Raw genomic sequence first — 26054 nt, 5'->3', positions numbered from 1 at the left:
GATGGAATATTTCATTTCCATTTTCTACCACATTTTCTGAACTCCTATTTGCCAGAATATGCAGCACACTGTTCTGTGTATTTGGAAGACAATTCACTGTTATTCACATGATAGGTAAATGTAAAGGTTTCCCCTGACGTTAAGTCCAGTCGTGACCGACACTGGGGGTTGGTGCTCATCTCCATTTCTAAGCCGAAGAGCCGGCGTTGTCCATAGACACTGCATGGAGCGCCGTTACCTTCCCACTGGAGCAGTACCTATTGATCTACTCACATTGGCATGTTTTCGAACTGCTAGGTTGGCAGGAGCTGGGACTAACAGTGGGCACTCATTCCGCTCCCAGGATTTGAACCTGGCACCTTTCGGTCCGCAAGTTCAGCAGCTCAGCGCTTTAACACACTGTGCTACCAGGGGCCCCATTCACATGATACATAAGTGGAAAAGAAAGCACAGGTCACTCACACTTCTTTTTTTACACACACTGTAATGTGGGAAAGTGAGGACTGCTGGTTTAAGTCATAATGAAATGTATGAAATTCAACTGCCCACTTTACAGCAGAAAGAAGCTCAAGTTGTTTGAACTTCTTTGTCCACTTTTACATACTGTTTGATTTAAATTCCACTTTTATGTAATGTTATGAATCACATCTAAGTGGGGCGCCCTTTTCCTCATGTTATCGCTGCAATAGCTCTATCTTTTTTCATAATTTACCATTGCATATATCTAGGGCATTGCAGTACATCCTTTGCAGCAGGGGACATCACTATGTACTACAAATAAGAGACATGGTGTGGAGGGAGAGAAGAGAGTCAGTGCCGCCTAAATCTCCTAAATAAATCCCTGTGAAATTGCCTCCTATGAATTGCTGTCCTACCGAGGCAGGAAAGGTAGTAAGTTCTAAGGCAGTCAAGTTCATCCTATAATTTTTCATCTATTTGGTGAGTCGAGGCCAAGGACATGAGATTTCCCAGACATCTTCAGTCTGGATTTTTGTCACTGTGCTGACACCACTTCTTAGACAGTGGATGAACAATTTGGCCTGGCACATTCAGATCCAGACAGTTGCCACGATTGCACTAACCAGCCAGAATATTTTATCTAGGGGAAATCTAATTACTGCTCTTGTGTTGGACTTTCTTCGTTTATGTTCTCATTCCTTGTCATCAAATCTTGTGCTCATTTATGGCAAGTACACATAGGTTTATACAACTGCTATGTCACATATTGGAAAATTACTTTTAGAATTTTAGAATGGACTTGTTGAATTAGTGGGGATTTTTTCAGTCAACACTTAAAGGTAAAGGTTTCCCCTGACATTAAGTCCAGTCTTGTCCGACTCTGGGGGTTGGTGCTCATCTCCATTTCTAAGCCGAAGAGCCGGTGTTATCTGTAGACACCTCCTAGGTCATGTGGCCAGCATGACTGCATGGAGCACCATTACCTTCCCACAGAAGCGGTACCTATTGATCTACTCACATTTGCATGTTTTCGTACTGCTAGGTTGGTAGAAGCTGGGACTAATAGCGGGAGCACACTCTGCTACCCGGATTCGAACCACCAACCTTTTGGTCAGAAAGTTCAGTAGCTCAGTGGTTTAATCTGCTGCAGCACCGGGGGCTCCAGTCAACACTTAGGTAAATGTTATTATTTCAGTGTGTCTGTAACAGTGTGTCTGTAATTACTTCGATAACAAAGTAATTAGTGGACAGTTACTATTCCAACACATCAAAATCATTAGTTGCTACTATAGTTGCATTTTTATCAATGATGCTTTGCTTTCTTGTTTGAAAGTAGGGAAAATTGATACTTTATTTTTAAAGCATCATAATGCTGTAAGTCACTTGTCTGTGACTGTAAAAGAAACAGAATTGCAGAATAATTTGTTTAAGCTTTTCTTAAGGAATAGCTTGTTGTTTGTAAGTAGGTACAATCGACTTGTCATTTGCAACAAATTATTTCCAAACCCTGCGCAATGTATGACAGTGACTTTTTTCATGTGCCCGTGAAGGCCAACCATTTGTGGAAACATATTGTCCAGATTACTGTACTCAAAGTAGCAGTCCCTGGAACCAGACTGGTCTTTGAGCCATTGGCTATGGAGCTTTGGCAAATTTCTAGGAGAGATACAACTGTGAAGGAAGCACAAATATAGCATTTCATTTATGTTGTTCACAACTGTGAGAGAGGTCGCAGAGATTGCTACACCAGATCGTACAAAAATGGCAATACCATATTGTCTGTGAGGTTGTTCCACTGCCAGTTGCATTCCAAGAATTTTTGGTCTCCTCATTGTGAGGTCTCTGTGTGTTTCCTGTATACAAAAGTGGAGTGGGCAGATCAAAAGACAACTTGGCAAGATGGCTCTACCAGGAGGAATCCTCCACCTTGTGTGACTGTGGAGCTGAACAAACAACTCTGTATATGTGTGCTTGCCCACAATGTCCTGCCTCATATACGGAGGAGTTGTTTAAAGCTACGGACAATGCGGTCACTGTTGCCCGCTTTTGGTCCAAAACTATTTAGCTCCTTGCGATTCCTATATTTTATCATTTTAAAACTTATTTATTATGCAATGCTTTTGACACAAAATAAATAAAATTTCATTTATGTTACTTATTCATTTATTTTATTGGACACCCACATCATATAGCCTGCAAAGCAGTTCATATTAAGTTCCTGTCAATTGTTGTTGTGTGTTTATTCGTTCAGTTGCTTCTGACTCTTTGTGACCTCGTGGACCAGCACACACCAGAGCTCCCTGTTGGCTGTTGCCACCCCCAACTCCTTCAAGGTCAAGCCAGTCACTTCAAGGATTTTTTTTTCGTGTCAGGAGCAACCGGAGTTGCTTCTGGAGTGAGAGAATTAGCCGTCTGCAAGGACGTTGCCCCGGGGAACACCCGGATGTTTTGATGTTTTACTATCCTTGTGGGAGGCTTCTCTCATGTCCCCGCATGGATACCATCCATCCATCTTGCCCTTGGTCGGCCCCTGTCAATAAACCTTCCAAATTAAGAATTTATGAAAATACTGTGGATAACCAGTGTCATCATCCTTTTGTTAACAGTAGAAAATACAGACTGCAGTAGTGACTGGCTTGTGTATAGACACAGCTGCATCACTCATAAAGACAGGCATTTCCCTTCCTCTCATTCTCGCTCATCCAAGTACCTAAATAAAAAATACATTTATTTCACAAAACAATGCTATACAATACATTCTCAACCAGAATTTATACAAGATGATGTAATCAAGGAGTAGCAACCCTGGCAGATGTAAATGACAGTACACTTTTATAGGATCTCCTGCAAAGATTACCACCACTTATTTCTATCACAACTACTTTGGCTCAGTTGGATAGTTTGGGAGGCTGAATGGCTAGCTAGGCCTGTATAGCATACTTTAATTCACTGGCTAAACCATGTTAATAATGTCACCACTGCAAATGATGTATGTACTTCAAGGATGGTGTAGTTAACATGAAAGTACCTGTGCACTAAAACATTTGAACAAGATCCTTGACAATACCATAGATGGGCTGACAAATAGCTTGCCTTCCATACTGTAAAGGTGGGCATAATGTGCCTTTAAAATAGACCAGTGGACCACGTGGCACGGTCTCATGTCCACATAAGCGTATCTCTGATCATCTGGAATTAGAAGAACTACAGGAGAGGCCTCTACTATTCATTTCCTAGGTTGGCAAATGCTTCACCTTCTTCCTGTTGGAACTTTCTACTTGTGCTTAACATTTAGGTAACATAAATGTCCTGGGAAAACTCTTAACTATTACTTTTTGTTTCCTTAGGATTGTATCACATATGATAGTCGACCTCAAGTTTGCACCACAAAGAACCTTTGCACAAAAGGCTGTCACATTGAGAATACCTTTTAGAAACTTCACTTCTATATTCAGAGAGGTAAATAGCTGTTTTAAAATATTCTGTGTTCTTCTAATTAAACATAAGTGATCATGTATTGTTTTATAAAACACCCTTTGGAGGCTTCACCTTAAAAGGAAGTTGAGAAATATAAATAAAGTCTTGTTAAATAAGTAAACTAAAGAAGAGAAGTCAAATTGATAAAGCCTATTGGGTAGAGGTGAAAGCTTCCAAGGATCTTTGTGAATCTTAAAGAAAGGCTCTTATCTTAATTGTGAATTTGACATTATCGAGTTCTACATTACTTTAACATGATCTATACTTAGCAAGACACTAAATGCAGTTTTTATTTTGTTTCCATCTGAAAGTGTCCCCCCCCCCCCAAAAAAAAACTTGCTTTGAATTTTAATTCCTGGGATATACTTGTAAGATGCCTTCATCTGTCAATTTTGGGACCCCATGAATTTTATAGGGTTTTCTGAGGCAACAAATACTCAGAGGTACAGTAGAGTCTCAGTTATCCAACCTTCGCTTATCCAACGTTCTGGATTATCCAATGCAGTCTGCCTCCGCCCGGATCCACAGCTGTTTCTCTAGGCAGCAAAGACTGAACTTTTTACGGATTTAACTTCTGGCAATGTTGTTACTGTATGTTCATTTTATGCAATTCTATCTTTATTTTCGTCAATTTTTTAGTAGTCAGTGTTTTCGGAGCCAATGTTTTCAATACATTGCAATGTTTTGATGCTAGATTAATAAAAACAGTAATTACTACATAATGTTACTGTGTATTGAACTGCTTTTTTGTCAATTTGTTGTAAAACATGACATTTTGGTGCTTAATTTGTAAAATCATAACGTAATTTTACGTTTAATAGGCTTTTCCCTAATCCCTCCTAATTATCCAACATTTTGCTTATCCAACGTTCTGCCGGCCCGTTTATGTTGGATAAGCGAGACTCTACTGTAGTTTGCCAGCTCCTTCTTCTGAAATATAGCTTACATGTATTGATTGCTTTCTCATCCAAGCACTAACCAAAACTCACCCTGCTTAGTTTCCAGAATCAGATTGATCTGACGCCTTTATGGTATTTAGGCCAAGCACTAACTACACTTACAATAAAATGATAAACATACACAGTATAATTTAAGCATAAGAATTATCAGGTATTAATAACATATAAATGCTTAACTGGAGCATTTCCCAACAATTAATTTGGAAATGAGATTTTAGTACACTCTCCAAGCAGACTCTTGCTTCTATTTTTTTTTAAATTAATCCATTCTTTTAAATTTATCTTCTGTATGACAAAAGGAGCATCCTTTGTGTTTGCGAGAACATATTTGAATTTGACTTACATTTGGGCTTCTGTTGATTAACTTCACAAGAAATACTACGATCGCTTAACTCATGGAACAGCGCAAACCAGACTCCCGGCTCTCAGCAAGCAAATCTCTGAAACCGCATTTATTAATGGACTAGAAGTGTCTGTTTCAGCGTAGAGAATGTAGGCTTGATGGTGTGTTTTCCCTCTTTTACTTTGCTGTGAAATGAAAGCATGTTTAACATTATAATTACCAACTCTGATGTAGTTTTCAAAAGCTCTTCTACAAAATCACTGCAAGCACATCAGCAGTTAAACCCCAGCCTCCCTTACTTGTAAACATTTGAAAGCAGTATTACAGAACAAGAACTTTTAATATGTGATGAGTAGCTACTACTGCTTGCAAAATAGACACGAAAGTACTTTACCTTCTGCATTTTATGTGAATTCCTCTGGCCTAAATAGGTAGATTTCATGGCCTTTGGGCCCTAGGAATTTCAGTATGCCATTCCTGGTGTCTGAGTTACCAAGAACACACACACAAAAAGGAGGGGCAGAAAAAGTATAAAGGTCTTTATTAATAATAGAACCGTGTTTTTAAAAATATTTTTGGGAGGGTTTCTAAAATGAAGTCCAACCTTTAGAAAATTAGGTTTGAAGTTTTTGGTTGATCACTTGTTTGCACTACTATATACGCCTTGCATATGTAAAATCAAATTCTGAAGAATGCCACCCACTCCTTGCTCTGCCCTTGTCAACACACAGGAGGTATCTCTTGCCACAGACAGAGATCCAGCATCTTTCCTATGCAAATGACTGCAGATTTGGAGGGAGAGGGAGGCTCCCTCATTGATAGGTGCTATAGTCTGCAAATAGTTTTCATGTTGGCAGGGCAACTGTGACTCATGCTGTCAGACAAGTGAAAAGAAAACCACAGTCAGCAGCTATTCAGCAGCAAATCATTAATTAATTACATTTTAATGAACCTTAAGCAGCTACTGCGGGAGCCTTCAGAAGTTTATCAAAAATGAAGAATTGCTTTGTGTAAATCTTAAGTTGACTGGGAAAAAAATGAGAGGACCTGAGGGGAAGAGTAATATAATTTCCACACATTCACTAAAACTTTATAGCTTCTGCTATATTAGCCTCATTCCAAAACCTATTAAAGTCCCAGCTTTAAAATCCTGTTTAGTTCTACGTCAAAAGAATGATTTTTTTTCAAGAATTATTTATTTCTTACAGCAAGAATTACTATCTAATGGAGAAAGATAGATTTTTCCTAGAAAGAAATCATACATGATGCTTCAATATACCGAACGTAAGGGGATGGTCAACTCATAGCTATTACAGTAGAGTCTCACTTATCCAACACTCGCTTATCCAACGTTCTGGATTATCCAATGAATTTTTATAGTCAATGTTTTCAATATATTGTGATTTTTGGTGCTAAATTCATAAATACAGTAATTACTACAAAAATATAAATACAAAAAAACTTGGCTCTGCGCCCAGGCATTCAGCGAATAAGCTCATTGGCTGATGTAATTGGGTCGCAAATCTGTAATTGTAGCAGTATTGAATGACTGAGGATGGTGCAACATCGCTGCCTTGCAGCGTTTTAATTTTTGTATATTTTTATCATGTTTTAATTGTTTTGTTTTATAGTATATTTGTTGCTGGCCCTCGTGGGAGAAGGGCGGGGTATAAATGCATGTAATAAATAAATAAATACTACATAGCATTACTGCGTATTGAACTACTTTTTCTGCCAAATTTGTTGTCTAACATGATGTTTTGGTGCTTCATTTGTAAAATCATAACCTAATTTGATGTTTAACAGGCTTTTCCTTAATGCCTCCTTATTATCCAACATATTCGCTTATCCAACATACTGCCGGCCTGTTTATGTTGGATAAGTGAGACTCTACTGTTCCTTGTTTCCCCTAAAATAAGCCATCCCCAGAAAATAAGACCTAGTAGAGGTTTTGCTGAACTGCTAAATATAAGGCCTCCCCTGAAAGTAAGACCTAGAAAAGTTTTTGTTTGGAAGCATGCCTGCCGAACAGAACACCAGAGCATGCAGGATCGGTAAATGTATGTATCATAGAGTGTTGTATATGGAAATAATGGTAGTAACAAGAAATTCCTGATAGGATTCACAGTTTGTCTGGTTATGATGGTTTGTGATGACAACTACTGTATAGTATATAATAAATGTTCATTTTTTTGTTCAACAATAAATGTGAATTCTTCATGGAAAAATAAGACATCCCCGGAAAATAAGACCTAGCGCATCTTTGGGAGCAAAATTAATATAAGACACTGTCTTATTTTCGGGCAAACACGGTATGTAACACTAATTTTTATTCTAATAACCTGTTTCATGTGTGTATTTCTAATTAGAGACAATGAGCTGGAAGAAAGATGCTAACTGTTGAACTAAACTTAAACTATGATCAGTTATTATTGAGTAACAGTGGAGCCCCTGGTGGCGCAATGGGTTAAACTCTTGTGCCGGCAGGACTGTTGACTTGAAAGTTGGGTTGCTGACCTGAAGATTGCCGGTTCGAATGTAACCCAGGGGGAGCGCAGATGAGCTTCCTCTGTCAGCTCTAGCTCCATGCGGAAACATGAGAGAAGCCACCCACAAGGATGGTAAAAACATCAAACATCCTGGCCTCTCCTGGGCAATGTCCTTGCAGACAGCCAATTCTCTCACACCAGAAGTGACTTGCAGTTTCTCAAGTCACTCCTGACACACACACACAAAAAAAATCGAGTAACAGTAACTGTATCTCAACAAGTAATAACATGAATGTTAAAAACGGTAGACTTCCGTGTCAGTCATGTTTTTCAGGATATACCATGGTTTTGTGAGATGTAAGGGAATGTCAGCTCCAAATGGGATCCCATCTGAAACACGTAGGCGTAACTTGAACATATGTGTGTGGTAAACATTATCTCCACATATATAGTCATGTGAGCAAGCAATGCATTTAAGGGAATATGAGGTCTGTGGGTCAGATATCACCTCCACAGTAGCTCCATATGAGGACCAAGTATAAAAGTATGAAATAGGAGAGACAAGGCTCATCTGAAAGCGGTATGGACCTCGCTATGCATAGCTCCATCTTTGATGGAGAAAGATTATGATCCTAAGTGATACCATGTGTTTTCTAAGAATATGTTTATGATGTGGCTCACTGTGTTCAGTTTAATGTATGTTTAACATTATAATTAGCAATAAAAGCCATTGACTCTACATTTCTGATGACATAGTAAATCATAAAGTGATGAGTTGCAACCATGAGAAGAGAATAAGCATTGAGCCACGAGAACCTGGAGAAATAAACAAAATCAGTAAGCAATTCTTTTGTTTAACTCAGAATTCTTTTATTTGAGGTATGCTTGTTCTTTTTCATATTCCATGATAGTAGCATAGCCATATACAACAAATTTTACAATAGAGAAAACTTTTCATAAAAATATCTGCCTTGAACCACAACTTTTATTTTTTTTAATTCTTCAATGATTACTACTGAAACTAGTTATTCTATATGAAAACTTAATTTCCCTGTGGTAGCAAGTATTTATGAAAAGGAATATTCAGTAGGGACAGTTAGTTACAATACTGAGCACTGTTTTTTTTTTCTTTTTCTTTAATATAACAGTGCTAACACCCAAGAAAATGAGATGCATGGATTACAATTGAAACTGTAACAATGAGGACAAAAAAGCATTTTCAGATCTCCAGGTTAATTGTACAGCAGCTTCCTACACACATATGATCAACCATATAATGATCCCATCAAAATAAAAAAAAATCTAAGCAGAAATGTCTCATTTACATTAATAATGTTCACAAATCATATGAATTCATTTTGCAAGTGATGGATAATTTAAGCTTTCATCATCTAAAGCTTGTCATTTTTTTGCAAGAGAAATGGATTGTTTAATTTTTTTTAATGAGTGCAATAATATCACATTTAGTTTCAGCAGATGCAAAATAATGCACAACAAAAATGATTTTGTACTTGCTGAATAAATAAGCCAAACAGTACCAGAAGGATCCAAAGAAATGTGTAATATTGAGGCCTTTCTCCCCATCTGAGAGGTCAAAATCTGGTCAAGCCCAACACATTGTTTCAATTTAAGCAAATAAAATCAATATGGCCAGGAAAGCAAAGTGCACTGAAATTTTAATTTAGTTGAGCCTGAACAAAAATAAAATAATAATAATAAAAATCTGTCCCCAGATGATTACTATTAGTTGATGAGAAATATGGCATCCCTCACCTTAATACAGTAAACAAACAGAAATAATCCCCCACCTCTTAATCATTACACTAGACATCTTCAAGACAATGATACTCTTTCAAGAAACTGCAAAGGAAAGGATCTGATGCTACTTTGTTAATGGAACTTAAAGAACAGATTGTCAGGCATACCAAGAATTTTCAGATGCATTTCTGCATTTACATCTGTGAGAGTTGTGGATTGTCACAGTTCATTTGCTTTTGTAAAAAGATCCACAATTTGCTGACAAGCAACTAGAAAGGTCCATGCATTGATTGGGGTTGGTTAACCCATTTCAGTATTTTCTTTAAAAAACACACACACACACAAAGAGAGAGAGAGAGCGCACAAGTTGTTTCCTTCTCCTACAATAATGCAAAGCGGATAGAGACAAAGGGGAAGGGAGGGAAATAATGCAAAAATAAATAATAAAATATAAAATACTTCATACAAAGTACTTCAAATGTGCCATCCATGTACAATTACTTCCAAAAGCAAGCATGTTTATAAAGCAGAATCAGCAATAAAATCGTTTGATTACAGAACATATGAGCACCTTGACTCCATGGCTGCAATCCTGTGCACCTCTGTGCATGGGTAAGTCAATTGCAATGGGATTCAGACATGTGTAATACCGCGCAGGATTGAAGCCCATATTTTAAAGTCCTTTGGGAAGTGCCTCTTTTTTTTTTGTTTTTGTTTTTTGGTTTATGTTGAAACCTTACAAATGCCATCTCTCTTCTTTTTTTTCCAGTATACAGGATGTGATAAACGTACAGTCTTAACAGCGTGTGACACATTTTTTTACATCACCGAAGATTAAAAATAATCCTTAAGTACTATCATTTGTTTTTAGTTTAAGAGCCAAGGTGTACTGTATGTCAGTTAACAGAGTACAGCAATAGAATGTAGCCAGATTGCCAATGCAAAGAATGCTGGAGGAAATTGACATTTTCCCCCAAATCAGGGTTCATCGTAATAAAGCTGCATTTTCCTATAGCATGCCAAAAAGTGGGAGTTTGATAACGATCTGCACAGTGCATAATTTCCTTTAAGTTCCTTTAAGCAATCTTGTGTTACAAGAGTACAATTAAAAAGTCCATCAGTATCCCAAGTCCCCCTGCATTATCTACCCTGCCACACTTTGCTAATGCTTCTTATCATTTCAGTTGTTAATACTGTTCAGTGTAGAGACAGTCTTTCTGAGGTAGACTGTTCAAGTTCAAGGACAAGTCTTTCTTACGAAATGCATGACATTCAAAAAAAGACAACAAATAAATACTACATGTACAATATGTAGTAATGAGGTAGAAATGGTTTTTAAAGAACAATGTCTGAATACACACCCAATGTGGCGGTTGGGGAAAATCTAGATACATAGATATATAGATATAAAATAAATGAGGCCACCAGAAATAAAAGGTCTAACGACAGCATATAAACCACACGAAGGATAACTGGGGTGGGTGAGAGAAACATAAACACACAAGTTTAGGTGTGGAAAATAAACTTTTGCCTCTTTGTATACTGCAAGACAACAAGGAGGGATGACTATATTTCCAACCTTGGTGCAGAACAGAACCATTTTATAAATATTTAACATTCTATAGGACTGGTTCATATATTCTCACAGAGCTCTGTAGCAAGGCTGACCCACACTGCCGACATCCTACATATCATTGAGACAGGGAGGTGAAATTTTCCTGCTTTCAGTCTAATTGTCTTTGACAATTGCAGTGCCTAGTTTTACACTCCTTGTGTTGTATTTAAAAACAGGGGAAAGAGGAGAGACTTCTTCATTAAAGATGCAGTATCCCTGGTTCACAAAAATGTATCTGGCAGGTTCAAAATCGAATGTCAACCAAAGGTCTTTGCAGAGTGGGAGACAGTTCATGTATTGACTAATCCCCAGTACAGCTATTTCTTTGAGCCCAGAAATATTGCTAGCTCTGTGTTTACTAATGTGCTTTGTATATAAATCTGCAAATGATTAAAGAACAGAAAGCTTTCATCATTCATTTGAAAAAGAAAACCCAAAAAGTCCTTCAGGTTATGTAGGTACACACAAACATTGTATAAACACATGCACACATATAAGATGAAAGGGGAACACATGTTGATCTTCATATCTGTCTGGAACACACTTGAGCAGTTGTTTTGACCACATTCATCCCATTGAAATGAATGGAAGGTGAGTAAGAGTACTCATGGGCAACTCACATTTAAATCAATGGAAGTTGTGCAGATGTTTCAAGCCATGACCTCTTTAGTGAAGAAGGCTGACATACATAGCTATATCTTACTGCAAGGGTTGGCATTATGTGGCATTCAAGATGTTGTTGAACTGAAACGCCCAGCATTCATCACCATTAGTTGCCAACCAGTGTTGTTGCAAGTTGCTGTTCAACAACACCTGGAAGGCTACACAATTTCCACTTTTGCTTTGATATTTTAGAATTGCGAGGGATATGTGAGGAATAAATTAATTGAACCAATGGATTGGACTAGAAACAAAATTTAAAGTCAACCTCAACATGCTGTTTTTGAGATCTCACTTTTAAAAAGAAAGCCTTTCAGTTCCACAGAATGCAGCCTGTGTCGATTGGAATGAAACATATACAATAATAGTTATCCAACCCACTCAAAGTTACACACATTTGCAGGCAATAGAAACCTTTGTTTCCTGCTTTTGACATGTAAACACATTACCATCTACCAACATCTGTTGGAATTAATTGGGGTTTTTACACTAGATTATCTCCTTTTGAAAATTGCCTAGCAAAGTATTATGCCAGCTCATATAAAATGACCTTGTACTATTTTACAGAGCATAGCCCCTGGACAGATGAGCTAGCTTTCCCAGATGGTGCTTTGCCTATGTGTTTTACTGGGAGGTTTTATTTTCTCCTTGATGGGTTTGAAATGCGCAAGAAAAACCATTTTATCCATCTATCTGCATTTGAATAGAATACAAATTGACTAATAGAGAAATATTTTGTGCAAAAGTAAATAGCCTCAAACTGCCTTCACATTCCATTGATCAGCTCAGTCAGCAAACTTTTCACTACTGTCCCTAATGGTCTAAATATTTTGGGCTGAGAAACATGCCAGAAATAGAGTACTTCTGCACAAACTTATATAAAGGTAATTATACTGCATATTTGCATTCATATTGATAATTTGGCAGGCAGAAAATTCTTCTCTGCGTTTACTGTTGTTGGACTTCTTACTGTAATTGCAAAAAAAGAAACTTTGTCTAGTGCAAAATTGGAATGGCCCACACAAGCATAATTTTGTAGGCAATTTACCCCAAACTATTCAAATACTTTTCTCAAAAGCTATTAACCTGGGATTTGATGCCTTCAATTAGTTGCCAGTTGAAGAGAAGGAAGAATTTGGCAAGTGAATGGTTAACTAGCTGGGAGATATAATGGTGGGAGAGGCTGTAACTATAACATTTTTCCTTCTACTAAAGGCACAGGATACCTATTTAATATGGAATCTGGTAGCCCTATCTGAGTGTCTTTGTTTAAACACGTTGGAGGTGAAGTCCTGGCCGAATGAAAAAGATGGCAGAGACATTCTTCCCATAGTCCTTTTAAATCCTCAGAACATCACTGTGTGTTGGCCATATCAACACCCTCACAACAAGCAGTCTTCTCATTCATGGCACATCCAAATATCCTGGAAGCTTAAGTCTCAGGATCCATTTCTTTTGTAATGAGACATACAGGATAGCCATTCCATATGGGAGAGAATGTAGCAGCATAAGAAATGAAAGGCCTTATTCACATATGAACTGTGAAAGCTGTGACTTCCCAGCCCGGCGTATAGAGAGTTCGTTAAAAATGAGCAAATGGGGTCTGAGCACGCTGGACAAAGGCTGAGCGATTCCATTTACCAGGGAATCTCCATTGGCAGAGAGTTGATAGGATGTTATAGCTTGCTTCCTGCCTGTGGAAGGACGATAGAGGAAACAGAGCTATTCTTCTCATGTTAGGTAAAGCATTATAACCCCACTAGCTGCAACTGGACAATACTTGGCAGGAAAACACTTTGATTTCTTAAAATTCAGTTTCACCATCTAATCCTTTATTTTTAAGCCTCATTGGAACACTCAGTTCCTTTTCCAAAATACACAGGGAGACGTAGAGTCGAAAGGAGTAATTGTATACCATTTTAATTAGAACATGGGTATTGGGCTGGAAAAATAATTTTTGTAAGCTGTTGTTCTGCATTGTGTTTTGTTTACCCAAAACTACTTAGTAATATTGATTTAGAAGGATTTTTAGATTTTGTGATGTAAATATAGTTGTTTTCAAAAACATACTAGAATCTTTTAAATAAGCACAGCATGATAATAAACACAAAATGTAGTTATCTGAAAGACGGGAGATTGATCCACAATCTACATGAGTAAACCTGACTGCAAGATCAATATGACTCTACTGCAAAAGGGATACTTGGGCTTCCCAAACAAAAAGGAAAAGATCAGGGAAGAGAGATGTAAGGGGACAGATGGGAGAAAGGGAGGCATACTTCAAAAAGCAGCGCATCTATTAAGACTAATTTTACTATATCCTCAGTGAAAGGCACTGTTTTGTTTTTTGATTGACCTTCTGGTTTTTCCTTAAAAAATCCTAAGTTTAGAGTGAAAAAAAGAAATGGGTAGAATGTACATTTTGGTTTGTTTGCTTGGAGATTAAAAGATATTTTAAGGAATTAAAAGGGAGGGAATTGCCATAAATAAAATGCCAGCCACTGTTAACTTACCTGTCCCTAATGTTTTCGCTAACTAAATGTCAAGAGTACTAACTGGACAATACCTTTAAAGACATAAAATAACCAGGTAACTTATTGGTCTCTTCTTCTTCTTTAGGGCTTTTCAGTGCATTTATTTCATGTATTCAAAGGTACATAATTTAAAATTAACATTAAATGCCAGGGCCTTGCTAGTGTTCAGCTACTGCCGCTTCATAGTAAATAGAAATTATATATAGAAAGGACTGTTCTGCTCATGTGGCTGTAAAAGCTCAGATTGCTACAGTATGCAGAGACATTACCAACATCAATCAGCTGTCATAAAAAGACTTGCTTATAAAAACATTAAAGAATACAAAGAAAGACAATATGGAGTGGGGGCACAAAATGTACAGAATGCCACACATGCTAGCTAGCTTGCCTTTCCAGAGGGAAGATAGCACTGGCTTGACAAAAACCAAGAGGCAAATAGCTTCCCTTAGTGAGGAAACTGTTACGCTCCCTCCTTCCATGTTGTCTTTTGATGGCAATCTTACACATATTTACTTGGAAGTAAGCTAACGGAACACATAGTGCAACTTATTTTCAAGGAAACATGCACTATTCATTATACAAATGCGCATTCCTGATGAAACCAAATGTCCCATTCCTTTCTTTCCGACAGAAATTAATACTAACAAAAATTGAGGTAGGAATAAAATGGTAGACACAGCCTGGAACATTTCTAATGAACATGATTAAGTCTCAAAAAACAGAAGAGGCAACACACACATAAAAACAAGCAAACAACATTTCATTTGTGTGTCAAAAATGAATGGCGAGAAAGAGAAATGCAATTTGAGGGTTCAGTTTTGTCTTGCTTTTTTGTTTGGTCACTCTTTACTGCATTGAGATTGCCAGAAACCGCTTTGCAACCCATAAGCAATCTCAGTGACCTAGAATGATTTTGTTCGACTGACTCAATGAAATAATCAAGACACCACAACTCTAACCAAGATATAAAAGCTGTTGGAGTCTAAGGTAATTTGCTTCTCAGAGTCCTAACTAGATGTTGCCTTTGACTGTCCCAGATGATGACATAATTCGACAGGGTGGCTTTCTTATTGTCTGTGCACTACCAACTTGTCACAAAATTGTCAAGGACTAAGGACTTTCACACACGACTGCCATGAAAATACTCCTCTTCTGTTTTGATCTCCAATATTGTTTTTATTTTTTAAAAGAAATGTTACTTTTAAACACTGTGATACCCCCCGCTGTTCCTATTTTTAAAGGTTTAAAGATTAATTTATAGCACACTTTCAGCTTGCTCCTGGATACATTCAAAGTATTTTTCCTTGTAATTTTTTTCCCAACTTTTGAGGTAAACATACATATTTAATATAAAGTAACATTGAAGCCTAGCCTATTAACTCTCAGCAGTACATAGTGCTTTCAACACATTCCTTTGAGGTACTGTACAAATCACAATCACTTTCCTGAGTTTTTTTCTCTTTTTTGCAGACAGAACACTTAAAAAAATGAATTGCAGAAATTAAGATCCAGATTACCATTACCCTGTTTTACCTGTTCTTGGTTTAATACTTTAGAACAGACAGGACTGAGGAATACTGTTGCTCTTAAACTAGCCAAAGTGAAAACAAAAACAAGTGGAAAAAATAAACTGGTTCTCTGTCGCAACACAAGCATTCATTTCTTTAGTCCCACAACATTTTGAAGTTAAAGCTCTTTATATTAGCACATGCCACCATTGTAATTGTGAGGCAAACAAACAAACAAACAAAAAAATAAAAAATAAAGCACCACTTCAGGCACTTGACAGCAACTAAATCTTAAGAACAGCAGAATGGAATCAACACACAGGGTTCATGTCCATCTAAAATTCAACCCACTTGGCTCCTTGCTCACAATGAGAGTGTCTTGTCTAGACTGAATGGAACGGAGCATCGACAGATGCCTCCTGTCATCTGTGGCTTTTCAGATCAACAGCTCTTGTCTGATGCACTATTCCTTCAAGACTACACCTGGCTCTTTAGATGCAAGGTGATAATGCTTTTTTCCCCTTCCTTTCTCCCAGTACCCTTTCACAATTTTAATACTACTGAAAAAAGGGATTCCATGCCCTATGTAACAGGTTTGTGTGTATGTATATGTGTGTGTGTGCGCGCACCAACATTCATTACATTTTTTTTAAAAAAAAGACTTGTCACTGACTGCAACCAAACATTTTGTTCCATTCAACATATGTATCCAACTCCTTTTGAGATATGCTAGGCTGTATCTTGCAGAAAGCATTTTCAAAGTCTTGATATGTAACGGGCCTCAACTGGCTGGGCATAATGGCTGAAAGGTCTGTGGCTGGCATGGCGTGGAGTGGGCCAACGACCGCTTCCTGACACAAATGAGCAACGTCTAGTCCAGAAAAGCCTTCCGTACGCTGGACAAGCAGTGCAACCTCCTTGTCATTGAGACAGTAATTGTGCTGTGAGAGCAGTTGTACTATTATCTGGTGCCTTGCTGTGCTGTCAGGAAGTGGGATTAAAAGTCGTTTCATGAAGTACCTTCGAAGAGATTCATCTATTTCTTCCGGTTTACTGGTGGCACAAATTACTACTATTTGGTCCTCAGCAGAAGTGAGCACAGTGTCCAGCTGCATAAGGAACTCGGTTCTCATCCGACATACTGGACTATGTTCTTCATTCACTTGGGATGAAAGTAGCACATCAATGTCACTAACAAAAATCACTGAGGGCTGGCGACACCTTGCCACAAGGAAAGAGGCATGAACTATTTTCTCTCCTTCCCCTAACCACTTTGTGACAAGACCAGAGCCAGAGATTTTGAAAAAAGTGGCTCCCAGCTGGCTGGCTATACACCTGCCCATTAATGTTTTGCCTGTTCCCCGAGGTCCAAACAAAAGGATGCTCCGAGGTAGAGCAGTCAGCCCATTGAATGCATCTGACCTCAATACTGGCCATAAAACCTCCTCTTTAATGACAGCCTTTACCAAATCTAGGCCAGCAATATCGTTCCAGTCTACGGGAGGTCCTTGGTTGATAATCTCATTGGTTACAAGGTCAATGAGGTGTGCATCAGTATTCTTCAGTTGTTCATCCACAGAGTGGTTAGATGAGGTAGCTGCACGAAGTCCCGAGCCTTGCATTGGGTGAGGAAGGAGCTGCCTATGTTCATCATTATGTTCATTCATTACAGGGGAGCTGTATTTCCCAAATGGTTCACTTGCTCTCGACCCAAGTGAATTTTTAGTAGTACTGTAAGAAGGGGGTGTCAGAGCCCTACTGGACTGGCTGAATTTCCTTTGCTGTTCAGATGCCATTATCTGTTTCGTTGGCTTAAATGCTAAGGACGATGGTTCAGCACTTCTGTCAAAGCCGTTTCCTCGGTTTGCATTTGAAATGCTGTTGTCAGGCATTCTGTACATGGGACTTTGTGTAGATCTCTGTTGGCCATAGCTGTAATTTCCATAAGTGGAGTCCATTTCTCCTTGTCCTGCCATATAGAAAGCTTTCCTTTTGAGTGAACTTGCTGAACTGTTTGTCAGGGCGGAGGGTGGGATAGGTGTTAAGCCGTGACTCTGGTAGGTGTAACCAGGTACTGTGGTAGGGGGGAGAGGTGTTGGAGCAGGGATTCCTGAAGGCAGATAGGCTGAAGGAGGAGGTGCGCCACCAGGACTGTACCCAGGCCCAACAGCACTTTGAGGGGGATAGCTTGCGGAAGAGTAACTATAACTGGAAAGGTTAGATGTGCCATTGTAGCCTGGCACTAGGGCTGGTGGGGGTGGCGGAGGTGGGGGCGGTTGTAAAAGCCCAGAGCTATGCAAAGGGGATGGATGAGGTGAAGGAAGTGCAGGTGCTGACTGGCCGCTGTAACTTGTATGCAAGTAAGATCCATTGTATCCAGTAGCATATTCCTGAGATGGGAGCCCTGAATGCAAACTAGGTACAGTGTGACTTCCACATGTACTACTAGAATAGCTAGGTTCTGTCAGGTTACTGGCCACCCCAGGTGAACTCCCTATGCTGGCAGAAACATCCGCTGGAGGGAGGGCAGCACTTACTCCAGCTTTGCTGGCAGTAATAACATCTGGGACACAGTTCATAGGATAAACACTTTCAGAGTTCAAAGAAGGCTGCCAAGGTTCACTCTCACTCTTGCGACCATTCACCAGTCCTGATGGAGGCTCTGAATAGTTACTCAGAATGGGCCGTTCAGGTGGCCCTTCCAAGATACCAGAATACTTTTCTGCGTATTTTTTGAGTAGATTTGAAGCAGTAAGAGCAGAGATGTCATCATTAGCCCAAGCATACTGGTAGGTGCGCTGCAGGTGTCCGCGGTAAGCTTCTACCTTGTGGGCAGGAGATCGGGTCGTGGAGGTGATATCAAAGTGCTGCTCTGGCCACTGGGCATGCTCTGGCGTCCACTGCATCTTCAAGCCTGAGGATTTGGGGTGGGGTATGGGGAGGCAGGAAAGAAACAAAATTAACAATGATATGGCATAAATTTCATTTTTTTAAAAAAAAGACTAGATCACTACATTTCCTCCTTCACAGATAAAATGAGTACTTAAAGCCGTAAACATGAAAATTATCTTTAAGTGTGTTAACATCTTCATAAAGACATACTAACACCCACATGGCATATTTGCTCATTTAAAAGGAGAGGAATAGAATCAATTTCTTAACCAAGCTAAATTTATTTTTTAAAACAGAAGACTAGACCTTTTTTGTTTTGTTTTTTAAAAAAGATGACCATAGGCATTTTATTTCCTGAGCACGGAATCATTGTTAGGTAACTCATTCTCAGATACCCTGAACATTCTGTCTTTCCTCATCACGGTTTTAGTTTTAAATTTTAACAGAATTTTTTCCCTTCTAAAAACCCACAAGACACAGCTGACAGATCACATCTAGGATACCTTTCTTATTTGGTACTGAATACCTAGTTAGCACAGTATAATGCACCCTGCGCAGAACAATATGACACAGACATAGCAGGTCATTCCATAATCCAACTCTCATCTAAAGTGGTCCACGACAGTTTCAAATCTGCTTCGTGGAGTGCAGCAAAGCAATCTCCCAGGCAGCGCTCCGTTGCTTTCATCACACAAAGCCTACAACTCGGTATGAATTACAACTGGCTGCTCTCTGCCTCACTGTTCTGTTGTTGAGGCTCAGGGAGGATGGGGGGGGGGGGGGAAGCGGCGGGGGAGAAGCAAAGCCCAAGCATCATTTGTCTATCGGTCTTTTCTCTGCTTTCCCTGCTCCAACTCCCCATCCCTACAGAAGAGACGGGCACTAGAAAAGAGAGAATTAAACATGGCCTACTCACTAAAGATGGGGGACGGGATGGCTCATGGGGTGCAAACCTAGTAGCTCAATGTATCTTCTGCTTTAGCAGAATTCATCATGCCAAAGGGGGGGGGGGTGTTCTTTAGTTCCATTTTGGTCATCCACTACACATGGCAGGCAGAGTTTACCACCATTAAAAGAAAAGCAGTTTCCAGCCTTACTTGTGCATGGCAGGTAGCATTAAGGCAGGCCTCGGTAATCTCATGCTCATTTTAAAAAAAGTGATATTTATTTTTTCTCAACCTGCCTTGTGCCCTCTGGCACCGATTCTCAGATAAGAAGGCTTAGTCTAAATGAAACATCTGTGACATGGGGGGAGTGGGTTCTCTTATGAATTCCTGCAGTCTATTTCTGACAGCATGTACCCCTTCTTGTCTGGCTTTTCTTCCCAAACCCCTTTAGCTGTCCTTTGCCCGACTCCAGCATTTGTGACATGACCAGCTTAGCCCTGATGAGCTCAACCTAACACAGCATACAGTTTGGTAACAGAATGGCATGTTTATTCCCTTCTGATTCCCTCTTTCTTGTTTGCACATCCGCTGCACCAGACACAGGAAGTTAATTAGCAGCATGATGCTGTGCTAATTGTGTTAATTTACAAGGTTTTAGTCAAAGAGAATCATGCCAGGGCTGGCACTGCTGTCAGGCTTCCAGCTTAATGATTAAGAAATTCTGAAAACAAGGTGGGAAGAATTGCTGTAATTACACAATAAATTAATAGAGCAACAGGATTAATTTGTAAATATATTTTATTGCAGCCCTGTTCATTTGAATTGGGGTTGTTTAGGATGGGATTTGTTAATATGATGCACATAGGCATGCTTTTGCTAATCCGCGAGGGCACTTAGCACAGGAATTTTTTAAAGCTCTTGAGGTTCACCTGTTAGCATTAATAACAGTCTTACTTTGCATGAGAATGTACAGGCAGGATCCTAATATTATGCAAAATCTTGACAAAGATCTGGCTAACTGCTATACCTTTGACCTGCATTGCATAACTCAGACATCCTTTCCAAAAATGGAAGTTGCTTCTGACAGGCTTGTTTTCATTTTAAGGAAAGAAAAACAAGTACAGTTACAGAAGGATTTGTTTCTACTAAAAATGACACTTAGAGACTTCTTGGACATGAATTTGGAAAAAACAGAAGCAAGCCAGAAGCAAACGATCAACAAAGCTTTAACTTGGGAAAGAGAAGGAAATAAATAAATGAGCCAAACTTGTTTTAACAAGTATAGATTATACCTCATTTTTAAAAATTATTTTTACATTTCACAAATATAGATTTTGAGAGATTACAAATCACAGAAGAGTACCCATTTCATATGTAAAAGCTCTACAATGTCAATAGATGAATAGATGCTTATCTTTATGTGTATGGATAACCATTGTGCAAAAAAGAGATTTACAGTTTATGCAGTTGGGAATTGTAAGTAATCATAATTATATTTTACTTTAAAAGCTTAATTGAAAGGACAGTAATGAACATGCTCTAACACAATGGCTGCAGTCCTGCATGCATTCATGCTCTTGTCCCACTCCAATGAAGATTATCTGAATGCATGTTTTATTCTCCCTTGGAAAATTGGCCTAACAATAGCAGCAGCATTTTATATAGTATTTTAGGTTAACGGTGTCCAAATTGTTCCACATTTATTAGCTTACTGCCAATTTTATGGCTACCCTGTAAGATAAGTCCATATTATTGTTTCCATATTGTAGTTGAGGCTAAAATATTAGTTCTGTTTCTGCCACTGTACAATATCTGTGCTGCCAATGTAATGGTAGCTAATAATGGAGGTTTTTTTTTTTTTTTCCTTCGTGTCAGGAGCAATCGGAGTTGCTTCTGGAGTGAGAGAATTGGCCGTCTGCAAGGACGTTGCCCAGGGGACGCCCGGATGTTTTGATGTTTTTACCATCCTTGTGGGAGGCTTCTCTCATGTCCCCGCATGGAGCTGGAGCTGATAGAGGGAGCTCATCCACACTCTCCTCAGGTGGGATTCGAACCTGGCAGCTTTCAGGTCAGCAACCCAACCTTCAAGTCACTTAGTCCACTACGCCATCTGGGGGCTCCAATAATAATGGAGGTAAAGGATAATGGTCAAACTCTTAACTGTAAGTATTTACTTTTGGCCAGTAACTTTTCAAGCTCTAGAAAAATGACTGCAGTGGCATTTACTGTGGGGAAATATATTTCAACAGGATCTCTAAAACATTGAATAATACATACGGTGATGCCATAATTCAGCCTATAAGAATTCCACTAAAATAAACAGAGATATGCTATAATATGCCAAAAACATTTTTATTAGTTTAAGAAGCATATAGTAAACAAGGGAAAGTTAGGGAGATAGAAATGAGGGCTGAAACACAATGTAGTGCAATTATCTATTTAAAAACCAAGTTGTAACTAATGCAGAAACTTTCTAATGAAACAAACACAACCTTCCTTTATTAGGCTAAATTATGTAGTACAAAATATCCTCTTTTCTTTCAGAACTGACCTTAAAAGCTATTAGGAATTTCCAGCAAAGTCATCATCCCTCTGGTAAAAAATGATCTTATGCATCAAAACTATTTGGCATAATTACTAGTTAGCCCATTGGGTTCAGATTGCTATCCCGGCTCTGTTCACTGCACAATAATTGAAAGTTTATTTATTGATGCATATTAAGTACCAGTGCATTTAAGTAAAATGGTAAAAGGCAGCATTTCAGAATAAAAAATAGGACCTTCAGAAAATGTATCCTCCTATGTAAGCATTTGGTACTTCACTGCAATAATTAATGCTATTTGGAAGTTAAAAGTGAAGTGTAAAGCCATTTTCCATATTAATACAGAGTGCACTAGGGCCGACAGATCAAAGATTCAAAAATAAAGAACATTGCAAGCTACACTATCTGTTTTATGGGCTCTCTGGAGCTGTAATGCTCTGACACATTTTTGCAAGCTGCAATATTCCTTTAAAATAACAGACATCTGGCAACCCTGTTATGAACTCAAGTAACATGCACTGAAATTGAGACCAATGTCACAAAAATCTTTAATGCCAGTCCTACTGACATTTTATCTAGCACAGGCTATGTGGACCCATTGTATTAGTACAAAAGTTGTGTTTGGGGTAAAAAAAGAAAACTAAAAACATCATCTTCAGAGGAAAAGAAAAGAATCTACTGAAGAGCAAAGATGTACAGTTGTCTAGCACTGAGTTAATCTGTGTAAAAGGTTCTAGGAAATATTTTCCTGTACAGAAATATTGTTCCATTTTCCTTTGCTGGTTGTTGCATAATATGGGGCAATCAAATTATTTTGTGACTGACATTTTTGTTGTTGTTTTTAATATCCCATTATTTTCCGCTTATTAAACTGGAACAAAGGGAAAGCTATTTCAAAATGCTTTAAATACTATGTATAAACTATACAAAGAGCTTCTTAAATTCACTCTCTCCCATCCAGTGTTGCAAAACTGACTAAAAGTAAGGGGGGTTTTGACAGTTGAGACCTGTTAAGACTTAATGAGATTGGTTTCAGAATCACAGCACATATGGGGCCTCATCCTGCAAACAGAGTCATCTGGCAACCCTGTCACTCCTGAACCCCCCAAATACATTAAAACACTTAGGAACAGAGCATCTCAGAAACTAATTCCTTTTATAGGAGGTAGCACAAATTATACTTTACTGGTTTGCCTTAAGAGATCTTTTTTTAAAAAGCTAATGTCATACTTGAGGTAGCACTACCAAAGTCCATGTTTCTTAGTGTTTTTTCTCTCTCCTTACATGGTGGAAGTGATTGATTGGAACTGATGTTAACTGTTGACATTGCTTCAAAGATAATATGATTACTTAATTTGGTGGCAAAAGAAGCAAAACTGAAGCAGTCATGTTTCAGTGTAGGAGGGACAGAAGAAAACAAGAGGATATCTTATTGGAGAGAGGTGAAGATATCTTGAACTTCATTCCAGGCTAAGAGGATTCAAATTTGCTTAAAACTATATGGAGTAACATTTGCTGGGTGGTTTCATTTCATTTTGCTTTGTTTGTTTATTTGGAAGATATCTTCACTTTAAATCAGGACAGGGAAAGATTTGCTTCTTTTCTGCTTTGAATCTATGTTGTTGAATAATTACTTTGTATTATTAACTCAGCTATATGTAAAGCTCTGCTCATTTTGAGTATATAAATAAGAAATACAGCAAATGGTACTCGTCTACTGAATTATACGGTAACATGTTAATGAGATATGCATCCTATTGTCTATTCAAAGTAGCGTGGTTTGTTTGAACCATACTGCACCAAAACCCTTGTTTCCAAACTTTCCATGAAAAGTGCCCATTTCCAAAACCATGTTTAAATGGGAATTGGAAACATGTACTTCACACTTACCATGGTATGTACATGAGACACTGACTGTACCAAAAGTACATATTTCAACAATTCTGTCTGCACACAAAATTATGTAACTTTTTAAAAATTATATTTTTGAGTATAATTTTTAAAATGAAATTCCTTTCTTTCATTTTTGCATTTTTAAATTGGAATTTAGTGTACTTTAAAGAGTTTTTTTTTGGGGGGGGGAGTGCAAGACTCAGCAATAAAAGTTGTTGGGGGAGGCAGGATTTTTTTACAATCAATTTTGCAAATGCAGAATGCAATACAAATCATTAGATTCAATCAAAATAGTTCCAGTGGACAAGAGAGGGATTGGAATGATTTCATTTCTGTTAATTAATTCCAAATTAAACATGAAATAGGCCCTTCTATATTTATTAAGGTATTATTTTTGACTAAACTGATGCACATCTACAACTTCAATGGTAAGAAAATGTGCAAAGACTACAAGATGATGAAACCATATCTGATTGCATGAAAAAAATCCAGTCTCTGATTCAAAGCCTTCTGAAACATATTGCTTTGCTTCAGATCTATATTTATTGAAATAACACAGTGTACTGATTATTCTAGAGGCATATATTTTGTTCTGCTCAATGATTGTTCTCTCTTAGTTCTTCAAGTATGAGGAAATATCCAAAAGACTGAACACTTAGAATATGGACTATAATAATTACTCTGAAGTGATTGAATGCAGACACCTGATTCTATATCAAAGGCGAAACATCCATCAACTCAGATGAGGTCCCAGTGCTCAAAGATGTCAAGTGCTTTCAAGTGTTTGGCTTCATTGAGTTGAAGATACTCAATACCTTTAAGAATCAGGTCCTTAATAGAAACAATTCTGATTTGCAATTCTGTGCTTTCAGAAAGCCGGGATGAAGTCTTGCACATGACATTTCTGCATATAAAGTTTATATACTCAAGAGAAAACGAAAGGAGATACATTACCCATACCTGTAGGTATGTAATTGCAAATAACATAGCACACCAGGTAAATTGAATGAAAAATTTAATGGAATTGCTCTGGTTGGAAGTGCAGGGTAACCATGAATGGGCAAGCTGAAAAAAGGGCTAATAATATTGGCCTACTCTGCAGGGTTATCAAAAGCTAATTGTAAGTATTTTGAGCAATTAGAAAAAAAAACCACTGTATAAACCTAATAAAACATTATTGTTCTGTTCCAGACTGCAGCCAGCAATATAACGGTATGTACATTGCCAATGTCTTGCGCTGACTGATGTACTCTTTCCTTTTTGTGTAGAAGAGGAAATGGTTGTCTCATCTGGCAAATTCTGTTTTTGAAAGCAGAAAGTCTTTGAAAGTCTTGCCAAAAGAGAAATCTTGTTATTGCTGCATCTTCAAACCCTGGGAATACTAAGTCCATCATGGCATATACAAAACCTACAAAGCTGATGTGGGGCAACAGCGTGACACCCAACAGGAATTTTAGAAGTAAAACAACTGTCGAAATGCTAAATTCTGATAAATTGATCGTCGTGCCTCAATTATAAATACATTTTACAGAACGAAATTGCTTCACAAAAAATTTCTGATGCCAAGAAAATATTTGTAGGAACAGAGAACTGTACATTTTCATGTTGTTCTTTCCTCCTCTACAATACCGTTTTTACTTGTTCTTATCTTTACTACAAACTGACATAGTTAAATTAATGGTAGTGTCACCAACTATTTCAGAGTGGCGCAGAAACTTGGTTCAGAACAGGGCACAATGTTATAACATTGCACAGGACTACAGTTGTTTAAATGGTATTCTCCTAAGACATGCCACTCTTTCAGTTTTTTCCCTTTAAAAGTATTCTCCTTCCTTTTTTAGAGTAACTTATTGTAAAAATTTGCATAAAAGCTAATGCTAAAATATGTAAATAGTTTTGTGTAGTTACATACTTCTATCTTGCCAGGGCAGTGTTCTATATAAAAAATTTGTACACAGTTCTAGATTTTAAAAAAACCCAAAGGTAATTTAAACATGATAAAAACACATTAAACATGTTTTTATCATATTTTAAACCA

The 26054-nt window shown here is 38.1% G+C and overlaps 1 protein-coding gene across 5 annotated transcripts in view; it reads right to left on the bottom strand.

Annotated features, from left to right (window-relative positions):
* Positions 1–8572: 8572 nt before the first annotated feature.
* fign (fidgetin, microtubule severing factor) overlaps positions 8573–26054 on the bottom strand; it is a 155050-nt gene continuing 137568 nt past the window's right edge. For all 5 annotated transcript variants that reach the window (XM_008115167.3, XM_008115169.3, XM_062965153.1 and 2 more), the window contains one exon: positions 8573–18716. In XM_008115167.3, coding sequence (XP_008113374.1) covers positions 16468–18716 — 2249 coding nt within the window. In that variant the 3' untranslated portion in view covers positions 8573–16467. The remainder of the gene's footprint in view (positions 18717–26054) is intronic.

This window comes from Anolis carolinensis, chromosome 1 (assembly GCF_035594765.1).
Source record: "Anolis carolinensis isolate JA03-04 chromosome 1, rAnoCar3.1.pri, whole genome shotgun sequence".
Taxonomy (NCBI): Eukaryota; Metazoa; Chordata; class Lepidosauria; order Squamata; family Dactyloidae; genus Anolis; species Anolis carolinensis.
This window is presented reverse-complemented; position numbering and strand designations above follow the sequence as displayed.